At 43.8% G+C, this 18054-nt stretch overlaps 1 protein-coding gene across 12 annotated transcripts in view; it reads right to left on the minus strand.

Annotated features, from left to right (window-relative positions):
• Positions 1 to 18054, minus strand: part of SNTG1 (syntrophin gamma 1) — a 449457-nt gene that overhangs the window by 149544 nt on the left and 281859 nt on the right. For 11 of the 12 annotated variants that reach the window (XM_085021222.1, XM_085021223.1, XM_085021227.1 and 8 more), the window contains one exon: positions 1761 to 1814. The exons of the other annotated variant lie outside the window; for it this stretch is intronic. In XM_085021222.1, coding sequence (XP_084877348.1) covers positions 1761 to 1787 — 27 coding nt within the window. In that variant the 5' untranslated portion in view covers positions 1788 to 1814. The remainder of the gene's footprint in view (positions 1 to 1760; positions 1815 to 18054) is intronic. 12 annotated transcript variants of the gene reach the window in all.

Here is an 18054-nt window from a genome sequence, read left to right on the forward strand (position 1 = left end):
ATTACGGCTTTGCTTTTAACTAATTAATTAAATGGCACTCGCATCCATAAAACCTCTCAATTTGCTCATCTGCAAAGTGACAGGGTGAAGCTAATTTATCTTCCTGGTGCCAGTCCACTGCCACGTTCCAAGGCTGGCCATCCTCAGGGCATTGTTCTGTGCTGTATCCTTCCCAGTCAGCATGTGGGGGACCCCGGGGACCCGCCTGGGACGGGTCCTTGAAGGTCAGCTTTGCGGCGGGGGACAGTCAGATGTGAGATCCTCAGAGGATCGCAGCACGACAGCCAGGACTTCTATGAGAGGACCTCAGTGGTGCCGCCATCGTGAAATACATCCGAACCTTAAGTAGAATTTGGTGTATATTTCAAATCAATGGATCAAAACATTTGTTTAAAAAAATGGTCTGGGAGATCAATCTTGTGTCAGCCCCTGAAGTCCAAGGTGAACCAATTGTTAAAACCATTTGGCCACTGTCCAGTCTCTACCACGTGTCTCAGATGTAGTTCATATCCGTGAGATTCACACAAATATTTGCTCAGATTTAATTGAGGGCTGCACCACTCAAAACACAAGATAATACTTGAATGGAAATAGTTGGTTGGCCACACTTAAAATTAAGAATATATGAAGAAGAAAATACGATGCCATGCATGTACTGTATTTAAAATTAGAAATGATACACCTAAAACATATGCTTATAAATTTGTTTCTAAAACATTAATTTCTTCTTTTTAAAAAATACGAACTGAAAGGTGCTGAATTAAAAGATAAGTTATACACTCTCACCTTATGTCAGTGTAGCATGTGAGAGAAGTTTGTAAACAGATTTAATTTAAAAAATGCTAACACAGAGATAGATGTAAAGTATTATGATACTTAAACTTTGAAAAGAAAAAAACTAAAAACTAAATTAAAGAAGTGTAAGTACTGAAAGTATGAAAGCAATTTATAATTCTTTTTCTTAAAGACTCAAACTCTGAACCTCTGGGATCACCTATTTTAAAAAGATATTTTTACAAGAAACTTAATGCATGAAATTTCACTAAAAACAGTTTTCAAAAAGTTAATACTGAAGATTTTTTTACCTTTATCATAAAGAATCCAGTTATGTTCTCTTCTTGGATTATTGATACACAATAAAAATATTTATATCTTTTAAGCAAATGTGAAATATTTTTAACACATGAATGCTTGCATTTTGCCTGAAGAGTGAAAAGACAATGCTTTGAATGTTGCAGGAAAAGATAATCTTCCTAAAACAGAACAGTTGCCTTCCCTGAAAAAGGGGGCCAAGTCCACGCCCTGTCCACTGCCTTTAACACCCTTGAAGGAGCAGTGGTATCAGTTCCACTCCCACAGGACGTGAGGACTGCTCTGTGGAGTTAGAGTTGCCATGTATTAATCCTGAAACAGCACTGAGATTCTTTAATAATACTGGAATCATAAAAGCAAAGGATTCTGGTGCGGAAAGGGACCTTAGATGTTTTCTAGCTTATAACCATTTATGCGAGGGGAATTAGCTCCCGCCTCCCACTCCTGAAATCCTGCAGGGCGAAGTTCACGGGGAGGGCAGTTCAGTCATATCAAACAGGCTCCGTCTTCTTGAAGGGACACTGGAACCCGGCTTCCCCAGGCGCCCTGTGGCTGACTCTCAGACACAGATTGCGCTCTGGAAGCGACACTTCACAATCGCCCACCTCCTGAAGGAGCTGCCTCCTGCCCATTTCCCTGATCAAAGAGCAGGAAGCCGTGGAACCTACCTCCTCACAGGCAGTCCTGAAATCCATGTGCCAGGACACCGCAAAGGACGTCGTCTGCAAAGACAGAGAAACGCCATCAAGCACAGCTCCGGGTGTGAGGGGAGGAAACGCGAAGACTTACACGCAGGGACGTAGAGGATCCTGCGGGCAAAGTGCTCACAGGCACCTGTGCGAACAAGGCTCCGGGGACAATGAAGGGCTGGGAGGAGCAGATGAGGTCCTTTGTGATGTGGGGCATCTGCCATGGTCCGTGGGACAGAGGATGTGCATTTCCACGCCTCCTCCGCCCACCGGCTAAGCGTCCCGCAGGGGCCCAGGGCGGGGTCGGCCTCCGCTCCCAAGTGTTAGCTCAGCCCGCTAAACTTTGCAGCGGCAGCAACTTCAAAAGGAGTAATTAAAAGTTGCCTTTCGTATGGTTATCTCTTGGAAGAAGGTTGACTAATCTTTCTCTTTTTAATTAAAAAGCTGCATGCATGAATAGTTCTCTCTGGAACTTAAAATTGTATTCACAAACAGTGTGGTGTAAGAAAACAAGCTATCAGAATGAATAATATTTATTAAGACAAATCAATTGAAATCTCTAATACAGATCCATTTAGTGGTCACTATAATACCTAAAACACATAGACTTAAATGCACATAATGCATGTGAGTCAGTTTTTTAAGTGTTCTTAAATTATATGACAAACTTAATAGAACTAAGAATTGTCGTAGAAAATTGACACATTGTCAGTATAAAAAATGCGGAATGAGACTTCAAAGTAAAATGTACAGTGAATTCCAAAATGGAAGACTTTATTTATTTACTTTTAAATTTTCAGACCCCACCCATGGCACATGGAAGTTCCCAGGCTTGGGGCTGCAGGCCTATGCCACAGCCATATCAACGCCAGAACCTTAACCCACTGAGCAAGGCCAGGGATTGAACCGGAGGCCTCATGGATACTAGTCAGATTCGTTTCTGCTGAGCCACAGTGGGAACTCCCAAAATGGAAGACCTTATGCACCTCACAATTACTGCTCCTCTCAGCCTTTTGGCCCTTTGTCACTTTCTGTTGTATGAGGCTGATGAGCACTGGTCAGGTGAGGCTGAGTGACCAGATGAAGTGTGTCACTGGATTATTACTACCGACTTGGAAGGAAAAGGGATGGATATATAATATATTGTTTCCATAAGAAAGTCTGTGGTTTGGTTTGATTGGAAAACATAAGGAGGCTGATTTTAGTCAAATCAGGTAACTACAAATCATTAACAAATAAATGGGCAATTTGATGTTAAAATTATAATGATCTAATTATTTATTTAGTGGGAGTGAGAAATTTGGCATTAGTTTACTACTTCTCAAAACTGCTCTTAAAGTTTGTATCTGAAAGAACTCTGTGTATCTGTTTAACTCCCACTTTGACATAAAGTTATTCCTTTTTGATAAAAGTAGGAAAACATCAGTATTTGTGGATTACATAAAAACATGGTGTCTCTGGAGAATCAATTTCCTGCTGCTAAATGCAATAGAGAAACAGACATAAGGGTGTGTAACCCCCATCTAAACTTATCTCAGATTTGGATGGGGGTGTTTCTATGCCTTCTACCTTTCTTAAGACATCTTCCTTTTTCTCTTAATTTTTCATTAGCTTTCATGAAAATATCTGATAATAATATGAGGTATGTATTCAGAAAAAGAATTAGTATGATATTCAAGACAATTTAATTACTACGTAACACATTTCCTAGCTGTCATTAAACTTTCAGTGATTATAAATTTAAAAACAAGTGAAAGTTCAGAAAAGAAAATCATGGACTTGGAGAACAGACTTGTGGTTGCCAAGGGGGAAGGGGAGGGAGTGGGGTGGACTGGGAGCTTGGGGTTAATAGATGCCAACTATTGCCTTTGGAATGGATTAGCAATGAGATCCTGCTGTGTAACACTGAGAACTATATCTAGTCACTTATGATGGAGAATGATAATGTGAGAAAATAGAATATATACATGTATGTGCAACTGGGTCACCATGCAGTACAGTAGAAAAAAAATTGTATTAGGGAAATAACAATAAAAAATAAGAAAATAAAAATAAAAATAAAAAACAAGTGAAAGTTGTTCAATTTTTATGTTAAAAAATTCCGAGACCTTTTCTGTACAAACTTTTATGTTAGAAGAGTTTTATGTATGCATTTATTTAGGCCTTTCCCGCAGCATGAAAGTTCCTGGGCCAGGAATCAAACCTGAAGTGCTACAATGACATTGCCAGATCCTTAACCCACTGCACCACAAGAGAACTCTCCAGAGCAGTCTTAGCTTTATAGAAACACTATGCAAAGAGCACAGAGAGTTCCCATATACCCTTCTTCCCTTTCCCTCCAGGGTCATTAACCTCTTAGGCTGGTAGATGCCAAGCATCAGTATGGCACATGGTGTGTAATGTTGTTTCAATTAATAAGTGACACTGTTATGCTCTCATTAATGAAGTCCCTACTTCATTCAGGCTCTCTTAGTTCTCCCTGCTGTCAGCGCTAGTTCCCAGGGTCCCCTCCAGATGCCACATTGAATTTAATCATCATGGCCTCTTAGGCTCCCAGTGGCCATGAGCATTTCTCAGACTTTGCTTTCTTTAATGACTTTGAGAGTTTTGAGGGTTACTGGTAATTTGCAGAATGGTCTGTGATTATTCTGATGTTTTTTCCTGATTATAGAAGGGTTATGGGTTTTGGAGAGGAAGCCCACTGAGATAAGCACCACTTTCCCACCTCACCTCAGAGATGCACACTATCAGCACGCCCCACTGCTGCTGAGGCTGACCTTGACCATCAAGCTGAGATGAGGTTTATAGGTTCCCCCCACTGTGACGTCCTCTTTGTCCCAACCTCTTCACTGCACTCCTCAGAGACAAGTCACTATAAACAGCCACATGTAGAGACAGGGAGTTCTGCTCTCTCCCTTGGGGGCTGAGTATCTCCAGGGATTATTTGGAATTACTTGATTTAGGAAGTGACTCTAGTCTCCCCACTCTTTATCCAATCATTCATGTAGGTCCTCTCACGGACAGAGCAGGTACCGTCTCTGTGTGGGATAAGCCATGTCCGAATGCACAGCTTTAGAAATTCTTCTATGTGGAGGGACCCGCATCTGTGAAGCAACCCTTGAGTTCAGGGCTGGTTCGTCTCTATCACGTGACCGCATGGGCCTTTCTGGTCTCAGACTCCAGTCTCCAGGTCTATCTGTAGAGTCTCCTCCCCCAGGGTGGGGCTCATGCAATCAACTGAAAGGCCTTAAAAGCAAACTCAGACATCTCTCTGATCATGGAATTCTTTCTGCTTCAAGATGGCAGAACCAACATCTCTTGCCCAGTCATCTCCAACGCTCCAGAAATTCACCAAAAGTATTGTTGGCAATTATGTTCAGAAGAACACTGGTTCCTGTTGATTAAGCCTCATCTTTGTAACCAAAACAGGGAAAGCAGAGTTAGACAAACAGCCAAACTCATGCAAGCTGCATGTTGAAATATTGCTGCTTCTCTCAAAAGGCTTCATTTGGCCTGAGTTTAACAAAATACAGGGAACGGCCCTCACAGTGGCACACATGTGGGAATGCACTGAAGTAGGGACTAAACAGGGAGTTACATAGAACCAACAGAAAGCATCTGTGCACATATATCTGGATTGAAATAATTTAGCTGATTTCCAGAATGCTTAGTCACTGAGTGTAAAGAAGTCTGTGCGACACTCTGCCTACTATGACTGTTCTGTGTATTGAGTGGAAAATGTTACCTATTTATAGAACTTGCCCCAGGCTAAATTATAAAATATGCAAAATTTCTCTCCCACCTTTTTGTGCATCCCAAACTCAAACCCTGAGCACACCCTCCCTGTAACTTTCAGCTCCCCACCTGATGCCTCGACTGGAAACCGATTAACTGCCCCCCCCACCAATAAATCGGTTAAAACGATAGGACCTTTTAAAATGGCATTTGGTTTTGGTTTTTTGAGGACCTTTTGTTCACTCAGTGACATGTACCGTGGGAGAAGCTCTGTACATGTCATTTCCCTTTCTGTTTGGTGGAATAGTGCCTGGTTATTTTTTTTTAAATGCCACCATGACTGTGGCTGTGACAGGACGGCTCTTCGTTCCTCCCTCCTGTAAGGACCAGGCTAAGAGGGGACGTCACAGTGTCTGAAACCCCCTCTGCTGCCCTCGATGCCTGTGGTCTGGGACAAGTCAGCCTCTGCCCTTACATCCAAGTTCCTGGCAGGGCGGGAAGTGGGCGCTGAGCCCCTGGTGTGCATCACATTTCTTTCTCATCACAAGTCACACCCAGCCACACGGGGCTGGGAAACGCAGCCCTGAGGGGCCACCTCTGAGTGGCTGCCATGAGTGTCCTGAGGCTGGCAGAGGATGTGTCAGCCCCTTTTGGCTCCGTCACCGGGACAGTGTCCCAGGCAGTGCCTGCTGGGCTGTAAGGCTGACACCACTGCCCCTCGCCACCCTGCACTCAGCTCCTGCCCGCAGCTCCCGTGGCTGGAGGATGACTCTGCTGCGATCGCTCATAAGCTGCCCTCTCTTTATCCTCTGCCTCCGCGCCCCTCACTCACATGTCTCCTGTACTGGCTCCTTCACAAACTCTATCTATTTGATGCCCAAACTCTTGATACTGTGAAGTTCTGGGGGTGTGTCATCCTGACCCTCCTGTGATGCCCCCACCTCCTGAACATCCCTCAGGTGGGCAGCCAAGCCCACCTGGGGCAGTCCGCCCTGCCCCGCACCTGCCTGCAGAGGCTCTGAGGACACTGAAGAGTCAAGGCTTCATGCTCAAGTCAGTGATGAAAAGAGCCTAGTTTATCCCGAATGCGTCACATTTCAGAAATGGTTGTGCTTTGGAACGTGTTCCTTGCCCCATCTTTTCAAGTACCTCTGCGTGAGAGTCTGCAGTACCAGCCACGGGCCAGCAGATGGGTTTGGTTTGTGGGTTTAACTTCACTCTGGCAGAATGTTTGCTCTTGAGTTAATTGATGCCCAGTTTCCCCCACTGAAGACCCGCTGCACCCGCACTTGTTTGCTTCTCTCCCAGCGCCTGAGGCTTTTCAGCCCATGACCTTCCTCCTCACCATGAGATCATATTCCTTTATGTGGAAATGAGTTTCCACAGGAAAGCAGTTTTCCATCAACAAGAAAGAGAAAATCACTCAGGGATCCATATGTATTAACCGAGCCATGGGATGCTTTGTTTCATCTAAATACTGTAGAAATCCAATATGAAAACACATAAATGCTGAGCAGGGACCACTGGTTAGGGTAAGGTACAGGCTTCCCACATCAAATTAAGCCTCTTTCTGCAGAGTCAAGTTTAAGACCACTATCCTAGGTAATTCCCATGGTCCCTTTCACCCTGAGGTCCTGGGTGAGTGTTCTGGGCAGAGGCCTCACACAGAGCACTCAGAAAATCAAAACCCTTTGCTGCTTTATTGCAATGATGCTATCCATCCTAAAAAAAAGCTAAGTTACCGACCACACGAAATGGTAACAGCACACTGAACTCCAGGAAAAAAAATTAAATTTTAAAGCACTAGTATAATGTTGTTAGAATTTAGTTATCTATTAAGATCTTTTTCTACCATTCCAAAAAATAACAACTCTGATGTTTTTACTCATTGAACTTCTAGATATCAAGGGGAAATAGTTGATCACTATGTTATTTCAAAACAATTACCAAATTTTTCTATAGCAAGAACAATACTTTTATCATCATGGTTTGAACATCTAGCCCTTGGTGTTAACAATGATAGTTTTAACAGACACTTGATTTCTCTTTTTCCTTTGCAACTATTAAAAGAGATCCTGTTGAGAATTTCAAGAGAGAAATATAATATTAGTGGCACTCTCATTGAAAATTCAGGGACTGACATAAATTGTGAAAAATGTTCTATAATTTTTCAAAAATGGCAGTATTTCAAAAAAAGGAAATCTTCATTCATTAAGAGGCCTAGGAGAGTGGCTGAGTTGTACTTCAGAGAGATGCAAAGAGTGGCCTTGGGATCCTCTTAGCACATCCCTGGAGGGAGGGAAGGCTCCCAGGAGAAGGCCCAAGCCTGGTGCTTCTGGACCATACTTCTTAGCAAGGCTGCAGGTGGTGAATCCGGCCCAAGGAAACGGGAGAGGTTGCAAACATCTAACGAGTGGTCAGGATGGAGCTGAACAGTGCCGGCAACTGCCTTTTCAGAGTCCTTCCCCATCAGAACATCTCTTCTCCCGAAGAGCCATCTATTTCAACACTAATATACAGACTCACGGTTCACAGCAGGGAACACACGCACTCAGCTCAATTTTATAAGAAAGAACATTATTATTCATTAATACTATTAAAAGGATAATACTATGAAATATTAATACTATTTAAATAGTATTCATTAATACTACTAATACTATTGCAAGATATGATGTTCAAAACATGAAGTAATAATTGCATGATGATAATAATTAAAATAAGTCACTCACAACAGGCTGGTTAGTGTTCAGGCCTTTAAAGATGACCTCAGTCTGAGAACGGCCGAGTTCCACCCAAATTAACAGAATAAAATGGTAACAACAACCAGCAAAGCCTTGGCCATCCTGACACCTGGCCCACAACGCAACAAATATGAATCAGAAGAGTCCCAGCTGTGCTTAGATCAGCTCCAAATGGATAAACAGGAGGTCACGGAGCACCAGTGACCTGAGAAGATCGAGGGAATAAAGTCCAGCTCCCGACCCCTGAACAATCAAGGGCCTCAGCCGAGGTCACCTCCCTTTCACAAAGCAGAGGCTGCCTCCAGAGCTCAAGGACTGGGTGACATCAGACACATGGCAGAGTAGGAGTGTTTGACCATCTTTCCCCCAAGAACATCAAATTTGCCCGTCACCCCCAGAGGTGCCTCCCTTATGGAGGCCTGGGAATCCAGTGGAGACATTCCCAGCCATCTGCCAGAGGGAAACTCCAAGGCTGGACACACTGAAGGAGGGCAGGAGATTGGTTTCCCTGTAGTCACATGGCTCCACCCCTAAGAGGGGTGCTCTCCAGGACACCACCAAAGTACTGTCAGCATAATAATCCTAAGAGAGTTAAGTACTTTCTCCAAGAGGAATAATAAAAAAAAAAAACCAAACATGATCTGCCAGACGCTGGATTACCACGTAGATGCAAAGCAAGCCCAGTATCCGAGATATTTTATATACACTGTGTAATTCTATCGCCTATACAGTTATATATAGTTGAGAGTAGATATTTTGGAAATGATGGTGGGTTGCCTGGTGTATATGAATTACTGCCAAGTTCACTGCCCAATTTAGTTCAATCTGGAGGAAACACTGAATGCTTTGCAACAATGAGCTATCTGCGTGGGTGCGTGGTTACAATTTCCACCCGAAGAGTAACACTAGTCAATATTAGCTGCTGATTAACACATTCATTGAGGTTTAGAACTGAGTGGTTAATTTATCCTAACGTCTCTTCTACACAAAGGCTTATGTTTTGAGGAAAATCGTCTGTTCTTAATAGTTTAACATTAACCTAACCATTCAGTGAATTAAATGAGTAGTCAGAGAAATCTGTAACACATCCATGTGGGAAGAAAGAAAGATGCATCACAGTGGAAGAAGCAAAAGTAAGACGAGGAAAGACTAGCACCTTCAATGTGGAAAGAGCACTGGAAGAAGCCAAGACAAAGAAAGAATGAGAAAAATACTTGGAAATTATATTTTTAATCTTTAATCTTGAAGCTTTCTACCTTAAAATTTACTTTCATGATGCTGACATATGTTTTTTAAAGTGTTTAGGGTGAGGGAAGTTGACAGACAACTCTAGACTTTGTTTCACACATTTAATTTAGAATACATTTTTTCGTATTTCATTTAGACATTTGTGTCATATTTTAGACAGATTCATAAAATCACTGAGATTGAAAAACATTACTGTTATCATTGATGAAAGACTAGCTCAAAGCGAACTTCCCTGAAAAAAAAAAATGATCACATCGGGAACAACAAGGAAAACAGAGATGCAAAAACTGGAGCTAGGCCAGGCTTTTATTGTTATGACATGCAAAGCAAGCAGATTTGGGACCACTGAGACCCCGGCAGTTTATAGCCTGCAGACCCAGCAAAGCCGAATGCAGAGAGCAGGCCAGGTCAGGCCCATCCAGATGTCCCACACATGCTGGTGGGTCTGGGCATGGTGGAGCAGGCCCGGGATCTTAGGAGTGTGGACAGAGTAGAAAGCTGGAAACCCAGAGCCCTGTCTGGGGGGCATTTCATGGACTGCAATGGGGAACTCAGACCGAGAGTGAGCCTGGAGCAAAATGACAGACATGCCTGTTGGGGGAAATGTTGGTGCTCATGCACCCAGGGAAAGAACCAGCTGACAGCTGCAGTTACGACAGCAGAGGCAAAAGGAAATGCTTCCGCAGAGGGAAATGCCACGGTCACGGCACTGCAGCGCCCAGCGGCAGCATGTCTGTGGACGGTGGCCAGTGAGAATGGCAGGAAGGCCGCTTCTGAGGTCACAGAACACCAGCCTGCATAGCTCTTAAATACCAAGAGGCAACCAGTGTCCAGCTATCTGCAAGTTCACAGGCAGGAAGACATACAAATGTCTGGTAGGAAAATATCCTATTGTTGCACTTGATGGTTGAACTTGAATAAATTAATCAAGGCTTAAAAAACATTGCTGTATCTGCAGAGAAGGTGGTAAATTTCCTAATTTACTGACAGACTTTGAAATCCATGAAAAATAGCACAGCATTAGCCCAACACTGCTGACATAAACCATCCTTTCTACAACTCCAGCGATGTCATTTGGTATTTTATAGTGACCTCAATTATCCGACTAACCATTATAGAGAGATTCCTTAAAAGAATGGCGTTCCCATGAAAAAGTTGAACATAGTATTTTTGCATCCATGTTTCTAGGCCCTAAATCATTGCAAAGCACAGCAGAAATCTTGACATGTGAGCCAGGGTCTTGAGCTAATTGTCTCCAGAATCGTGTGTCAATGCAAATGTGGAATGGGTTCCTTTCCTGTCTTTCAGGGTTTCCTGAGGACATGTGGAGATAAACCGTCCTGACCTTTGCTTTTATCCTCCATTAGTTAATTAAGGTTCAAAACAAGGCTTAGTCCAATGAAAACTTAGCAAACACAAGAGTGAAGGTGTTCCCCCAAGAAACTGGAAATGGCCTGGAGCACAACTTGTATGGCAATGCTAAGGTGTCTCTAGCTCTCCTTCCTGTGAAGTTCAAGGTGCTTCTGAAGACATCCAAGGGCCCCTAGAGGTGCAGCCTCTAGAGCGAGTGAGGATATAAAGATGGCTCCATTTAATCAAAACGCCAATAGAATTTTCAAATTTGTGCAGTAGTGGGCAGCATGAGAAGGTAATGAATATGAGCTCAAGTTTCTTCATTCAGTAGATCACATCTAATCCCAGTCATCATGAACTAGAGATATACACACATTATTTAGATTATACGCAACTGCTATGGGAAATGGTATGGAGGTTCCCCAGAAAACTAAACATAGAACTACCATATGATCCAGCAAACCCACTCCTGGACATATATCCAGACAAAACTACAATTCAAAAAGATACATGCACCCGTATGTTCACTGCAACAGTATTCAACAGCCAAGACATGAAGGCAACCTAAATGTCCATCAACAGAAGAGTGGATAAAGATGTGGCCCATAAAATGGAATATTACTTGGACATTAAGAAGAATGAAATAACGCCATTTGCAGCAATATGGATGCAACTTGAGATTCTCATGCTAAGTGAAGTATGAAAGACAGACAAATGCTAAGTGAAGCATGAAAGACAGAAAGAGAAAGACAAACACCATATGATATCACTTATATGTGGAATCTAAAATATGGCACAGATGAACCTATCCACAGAACAGAAACAGACTCACAGAGTTATGGTTGCTGGGGTCAGGGAGATGGATGGATGGGGGAGTCTGAGGTTAGTAGATGCAAACGATGACATTGAGAATGGTAAGCAATGAGGTCCTGCTGTATAGCACAGGGAACTATATCCAATCGCCTAGGATAGACCATGATGGAAGGTAATATAAGTAAAGGAATGTACATATATTATATATATGTATATTATATATGCATGTATGTATGACTGGGTCATTTTGCTGTATAACAGAAGTTGGCACAACATTGTAAATCAACTACATTTTAATTTAAAAAGAGATTTTAAAAAATTAATATTATGCCATAAAAAAAATGTTAAGACACTTGACCCTCATATCTAAGTACATACCCCAAATCTCAGAACTTTCCAGAAGCTTAGTGACATTAGTTATGTTCTCATTATACACAACTGGCTCACATTTCTGTGTGCTTACTTCACCTTTAATTGTATAATTTCTCACTGGAAAGAAAATGGGAGCCTCTGTGTTCAACCATAGGACACTAAGTTCTCAACAGCCCCCTGTGCTGGAAAAAGGACCTTGGTTCCAGAAAGGACACAGCTTGGCCAATACCTTCACGGCAGTCCTGGGAGACCCCAAGCCAGGGGCCCCCCAATCCGAGCCTGAGCTCCTCCCACCAGAGACTGGGAGGTGTCCTGCATGCTGTTTAAGCCACCAAGTTTGTGGCAATCTGTTACACAGAACAGAAAACCAGTCTAGAAGAAGCCATGGTAATGTCAACATTCAGGTTCCCAGATTTGCCTACAGGTAACCAGGACAAGGTGAAACAACACACAGTCACAGCTAATTCACTTTTCATTCATTACATGCAAAGTTCAATGGTGATAAAACATACAGAAAATGTAAGCCGGACCCATAAGAAGCCTAAATCTGCTGTTAGGAGCTGTTCATGTTCCCCAGCATTCCAGACAAGCCCCTCAAAGCTTTCAGATGGAATCTAATTTAAAGGAAGCTTGGCATGTTTTCATTTGCAGAGAGTCAATAGTGCCTTTTAATAAAAAGGTGTTTCTGTGGCTGTTTGCTCCAGACATCAAGAACTCCTCTGGGGAAGAAGGTCCAGGCTTTCTGCAGGGAAGCCAGCAAAGGGCAAGCCAGGTCTGCACCAGCAGGGATGCGAAGGGAGGAGACTGAGCTCCGTGGGGAGAATTGGAGGAAAGTCTGTTAGGTGCTCACCAACTGCATGTCTCTGTCCTGGTCCACCCTCCTGGATGGGGCTGCACCCTTCGCCCCCCCACCTCTTGCAAGGGCTTTCTGTCCCCCCAACCCTGGGAACTAGGTGCACACTGTCAGTCAGTCCTGCAGAAGCACAATGTTGTCTTTGGGAACCAGGTAAAATACTGAACCCCGGGAGCCTGTGATTTGCGACTAAACATCACGCCCTTCCCCGTCCGCCCTGATGGTTTCAGTCCCCACTCACTGATTCCTCACCCACTCACGTTTCTGTTCAAGCTCTGTTATCACACTGAACGTGGATAACGGGGCTGGACTTGACCTTGTATGAATGAAAAGGGCTGGCTCCTGTCCTCACTGCGTTGTCCGTCAACAATGCACAACACACACACACACACACACACACATGCACACGCACACACATGAACAGACATGCTTCACTGGCTAAAGGCACTTAACATAAATGCCTGGTGGATCACACATAAAAAGCACATCGCTCAGTAAAGGGGAGCATAGGACCCGAGTCACTTATCCAGGTAAGGTCCTTCTTTTCCATGATATTGCTGAGTCCTGCTTGTTTGGAATAACAGAAAAACAGACTGTTTGCACCCATTTGCAATGTGCTTTCGGTGAGCAGAATAATCCCTAGAAGTGCTCTTTAATGCAGGAATTCTGAGAAGTCTAAATACTGTGAGACTAGGCAAGAGAATTTCAACGGCTTTTGAAAATCTGTTTTGTAGCTCTCTTAGTTTTTGTACTGGCTATTTACCAAGATGGCAAGGATGACAGCCTGGGGGCAGGTGAGCTGAGTCCTGCCTCCCCCGAGGACACTGCAGCAGCAAGAAGAGTGAAAACTTCCTTCCTGGGAGCCACATAAAACAGACACAGTTGTTCAGCTCTAGCTTGAAAATGACTTTCCAATCTTAAGTGAACTATCTAAAGGCTTTTACCCTCAGCAATTCATTTGAATAAGTCCCCCTCTCTGGATTTTAGCTGTGCAGTATCTAGATGGTGTGGTTGGAAGTAAGATGCCGCAAAGCCCACTCGGGATCAAGTTCCCAGTCCAAGCTCACCCTCACTTGGGACGGCAAGCATGAGAAAGTCAACTATTTCAAATGATGAGAAGAGGCAGAAAATAATATAAAGAAAATATGGCTGTCTGTCTTTCCTATTAAAAAGAACAAATCAGGCACAGACTCCACTGAGAGGTTCACACAAATTCTCAAAGTCTCCTTTACTTGGTACCAATGAAGCACAGGGAGCCCACAAAACGATAAAAATTCATGACATTCTCTAAAAGAGGGAGGTTTTCCAGCAGGATAAGTATTATCTTAGGAAGAAACATTATCTTACTATGGTTTTGACATAAAGCTAAAAACAACCCTTAAAAGGTTCTTAGTCAGTTCTAAGTAGGAGAATATAAATTCCATGAGAAAAGCAAGCTTTAGGGAATTAGAAATATCATAAATTTAGCAATCGTGAAGTAAGAAGCATTAGGATTCCCTATTCTGAGAAGTTTAATCATTGGCCTTTTGCAGGTAAAGGCACAGGATGAGCAGAATGACCGCAGCGCACATTTTAGGACCCAGCCTGCAGGCTGGGTAATCTATAAGATCTGAAGTTTCAGAACTCAAGAGAGGTCCTGCCCCGTCACATCAAACCATAAAATCCTGCACATCTGCAGGCATCACCGTATAGTCAACACTTCACTGTAAACTATCTGATTTCATTCTTAAGTGCTTTTTTCTCTCTTTTTAATAGCCGGCCAAATTAGGACCGTTAAAATCTGCTCAACATCAGGGCCTGTTCTCCTCTTTCTCTTCTCTCCCAAGAACCCCAGCTATGGCAATTTAGGGGTGCTCAGTAGTTCATTTCCTCTTTAAAAATAAAAAACAACACAGTATTTTTGCTAATTCAGGAGTTGGGCAGTGGTATTTCCCATTGAGCAACAGTCCACCTACTTCAGGAAAGATATATCAATAGCTACCATTTTTAAAGAAATGCTTTCAATCAGCGTTCTAGATTTTAATCACCCTAGAATGTACTTCCCAGTTTTCCCAGGCCAGGGATGTCCTGGGGCTGAGGAAAGGAATTTCCAGCTGTGTCAGCCCATCATGCCTCCTCCAATTAGACGGTAATTCAATTTTGCTGTTGCTGTTATTTTGGTCTTTTTAGGACCGTGGCATATGGAGGTTCCCTGGCTAGGGGTCAGACTGGAGCTGTGTCTGCAACCTTCACCACAGCTCACAGCAACAATGGATCCTTAACCTACTGAGGCCAGGGGTCGAACCCGCATCCTCAAGGATCCTAGTCGGATTCGTAACCCGCTGAGCCACAAGAGGAAATCCAGTAATTCAGTTTTAACAACCACTGAACTTTTTTTTTTTTTCTGTTGATTTCACTATTTCCCTTCAGCTTCACACATCAGGTTTTTATGTGTCTCTGTGTTTATTTCTAGAACAGCTCATTGAATGCTTGTGATTGCAGTCCACTGTTAAATTATATTTGATAAAAGGCAATTCTATAAGAAAAACAGGAAAGAAAGTTTACTAGTCAAATGAGAAAAGCACATTGATTAGAGGTTGACTCTCCGGAAAGCTCCCAGAGCGGAATCCATTTTTTCTGTCATAAAAGATTCCTTCGCCATTTCCTGCATGAACCGCATGCTTGGGCAGAGAGATGGGAGTGGTTCTGTGAGGTTGGCTTCATCTCACTGGAATTTCCCAACCTTTTACTCAAAACCCCACATGTCGAGAATGAGAACCCCCTTTCTGAGCAACCCAGGAAGACTAGACACTTAATACCAGCTAAAACATAAGAGCTGCTGCCAACACTAGACTCTCAGCATCTGATGTCCTAGCGAGCAATAGGGTTGGCTGCCTAACCCCAGTGCCAGCCTCCTGCACGACTCACACCCGCTATCCCGGAAAGTGTCCTCCCAAAGCCCAATCGCAGGAACCTCATCCTTATCAAGTCCCTGCACCAACCACCAGTTTACAGGTCATAGAGACACACAGGGACCTGCAGAACAGCCACAGAGAGGCAATTAGCAATCCGGACTGGGGATCTCGCCAAAGGAGGGCTCGTTTCTTCACTGGGTAAGTTTCAGGGACAAATAGGAGGATGAAGAGAGTGAGGGAGCATCCACAGGCTAAAGGCCCACTTCTCATTCACTGCCGTGCTGCTGGACTGTGGTCTCTTTGAGTGATGCCTGTGTCTGAATCACCAGCACCTAACGCAGCTCAAGTCCAAGATCAGGACGGGTGTCAGAGAAGGTTTCCTGCTTATCCAGGACATAAAGCCTTTAGGGATTTTTCTAACAAAAGTGAACCTCCCCTGTGGACTGTCACCATGGTTTGTCCATGTTATACTAATACACTCGGCTTGTTACAACAAGCACCTGGGCCACTGACGCAATCGACAGTAAACCTCTGAACGCTGGGGACCCTGTCACACTACTGCACACTGTGCAGTGTCTCCCTCAGCTGGATGTACTACACGAATTTCATGTAGATTAAGCAACACATGTGATCAGAATTCAATTAGGATTAATCCAGGAGGGATCGCAGCTGTAGTGACACCCCCGTGCAGTGATGCAGACACAGCCCCCTGCAAAGCCCGAGCCCAGCAGCATTATTAAAAGGCAAAACCAAATCCAGATCCTTAGGCACAGGGTGGGCACGAAGTGGACTGTGCAACGTTGCCTTTTGTCTTTCTGTTCCTTCCCCAGGGGGCAAAATCAGTATACTAGCCGCTTAGACTGAATCTGCAGGGGGTCACCTCCATCACGGTCATCTAGCTGGGAGCATTTAACATTCATTTGGTTCCTTCCATCCTCCGTGAGCACGTAGGTATATCCAGGATCAGAGAGGGATTTCGGACCAGTCACCCTGCAGCGAACACTGAGCGCCCTTGTCCTCCTCTGAGAACTCACCCCTGGGCCCAGTGTCCTCTATGAGCAGCAGGACACTAACAGGCAAGGGGCAGGGACAGTGATTTTTCCCTCTAAGGTGCAGTCATTCATCTCTCCAAAGGGAGAGAAGGGCAAAAAAGTCGCTCCACTGTGACTTGATGAGAAGGAATCGCGGTTCTTACTCTGCCATCTCGGAATGAACAGTGCTTTCCAAGGGCAGGCAAAGCCCTGGTCTTAAAAGCCAGAACCCACAGGGACTAGAGCTGTGGCCTGGTGTTTCTCCAATGGTGGAGTTAAGCTCTGGTGCAAAAAGAAGATAAAGCTCCTCTCGTCTCGGCAAAGCCGACCAGGTGCGTCCTCTGTGGGAGCTGCGTGAGCTCCCGGCTCCCTGGGGGTTTACATGTTGGGGAGGAAGGCCAGTCCCTGGGGTAGAAGGAAGTGAAAGTAAATACTCCCTAACTTTACCTCCCTGTTCCCGTGACTTGGGAGGCCACGGCTCCTCACAGGCTCCCTGGGAAATGCAGGCATGTCTCACTTCCCCACAGTCCCGGGTACAGCAGGTGTGCATGTTTGCGCCCCCAGGCCACATCCATGTAATCGAATCGAAGGTTCTCTGAAGGGCCCCTGACTTCACCCTTCCTTGTAATGAAGGAAGGAAGGAGTGCATATTTCTCAAACACCTACTGTGGGTCAAGTTCATAGCAGGTTCAGGAGATGCAAAGATGAACAGCGTGTGGTCTGCACTCTAAAGGATCTCACAGTTTAGGAGTTTTTTCAATTTTGTACATGGTACCTGTACATAGCAAGTGTTCAGAATAAATGAATCAACAAGTGGATCCTTGGACTTCCCGTGTGGCTTGCAGCATAACGAGTGGATCCCAGGTTGAAATCTAAGGAAGTCGGTCCAAAGATAACACAACTATATCTAACATCACCATTGCAGCTGCCTGGAAGAAAACACCTTGTCTGCAGTTCATACAGCAGAGGTATCTGTTTAACACACCTTAAATATTTCCACAATTACTCAGAATAACATTTTGCTTCATGATGACCTGCAATATGTCAAGTAATATAATAATAAACTAAAATACAATCGAATTAAGACCAACTACTTACCTAGTATTAAAACTAAATAAACCCAGTTACTGTCATTAACACACTAGATTTGGTAAAATAATGTGGTTAAACTAAAGCAAAGGTGGTTAGAATTAACTCAGTGGAAAAAAGATACCAGGCAAATGCAGATAA

The sequence above is a fragment of the Sus scrofa genome, chromosome 4 (assembly GCF_054392235.1).
Source record: "Sus scrofa isolate SSC_HxYL_T2T_F1_AM1 chromosome 4, Sscrofa_HxYL_maternal_Yorkshire_Landrace_v2.0, whole genome shotgun sequence".
In the NCBI taxonomy this organism is placed as follows: Eukaryota; Metazoa; Chordata; class Mammalia; order Artiodactyla; family Suidae; genus Sus; species Sus scrofa.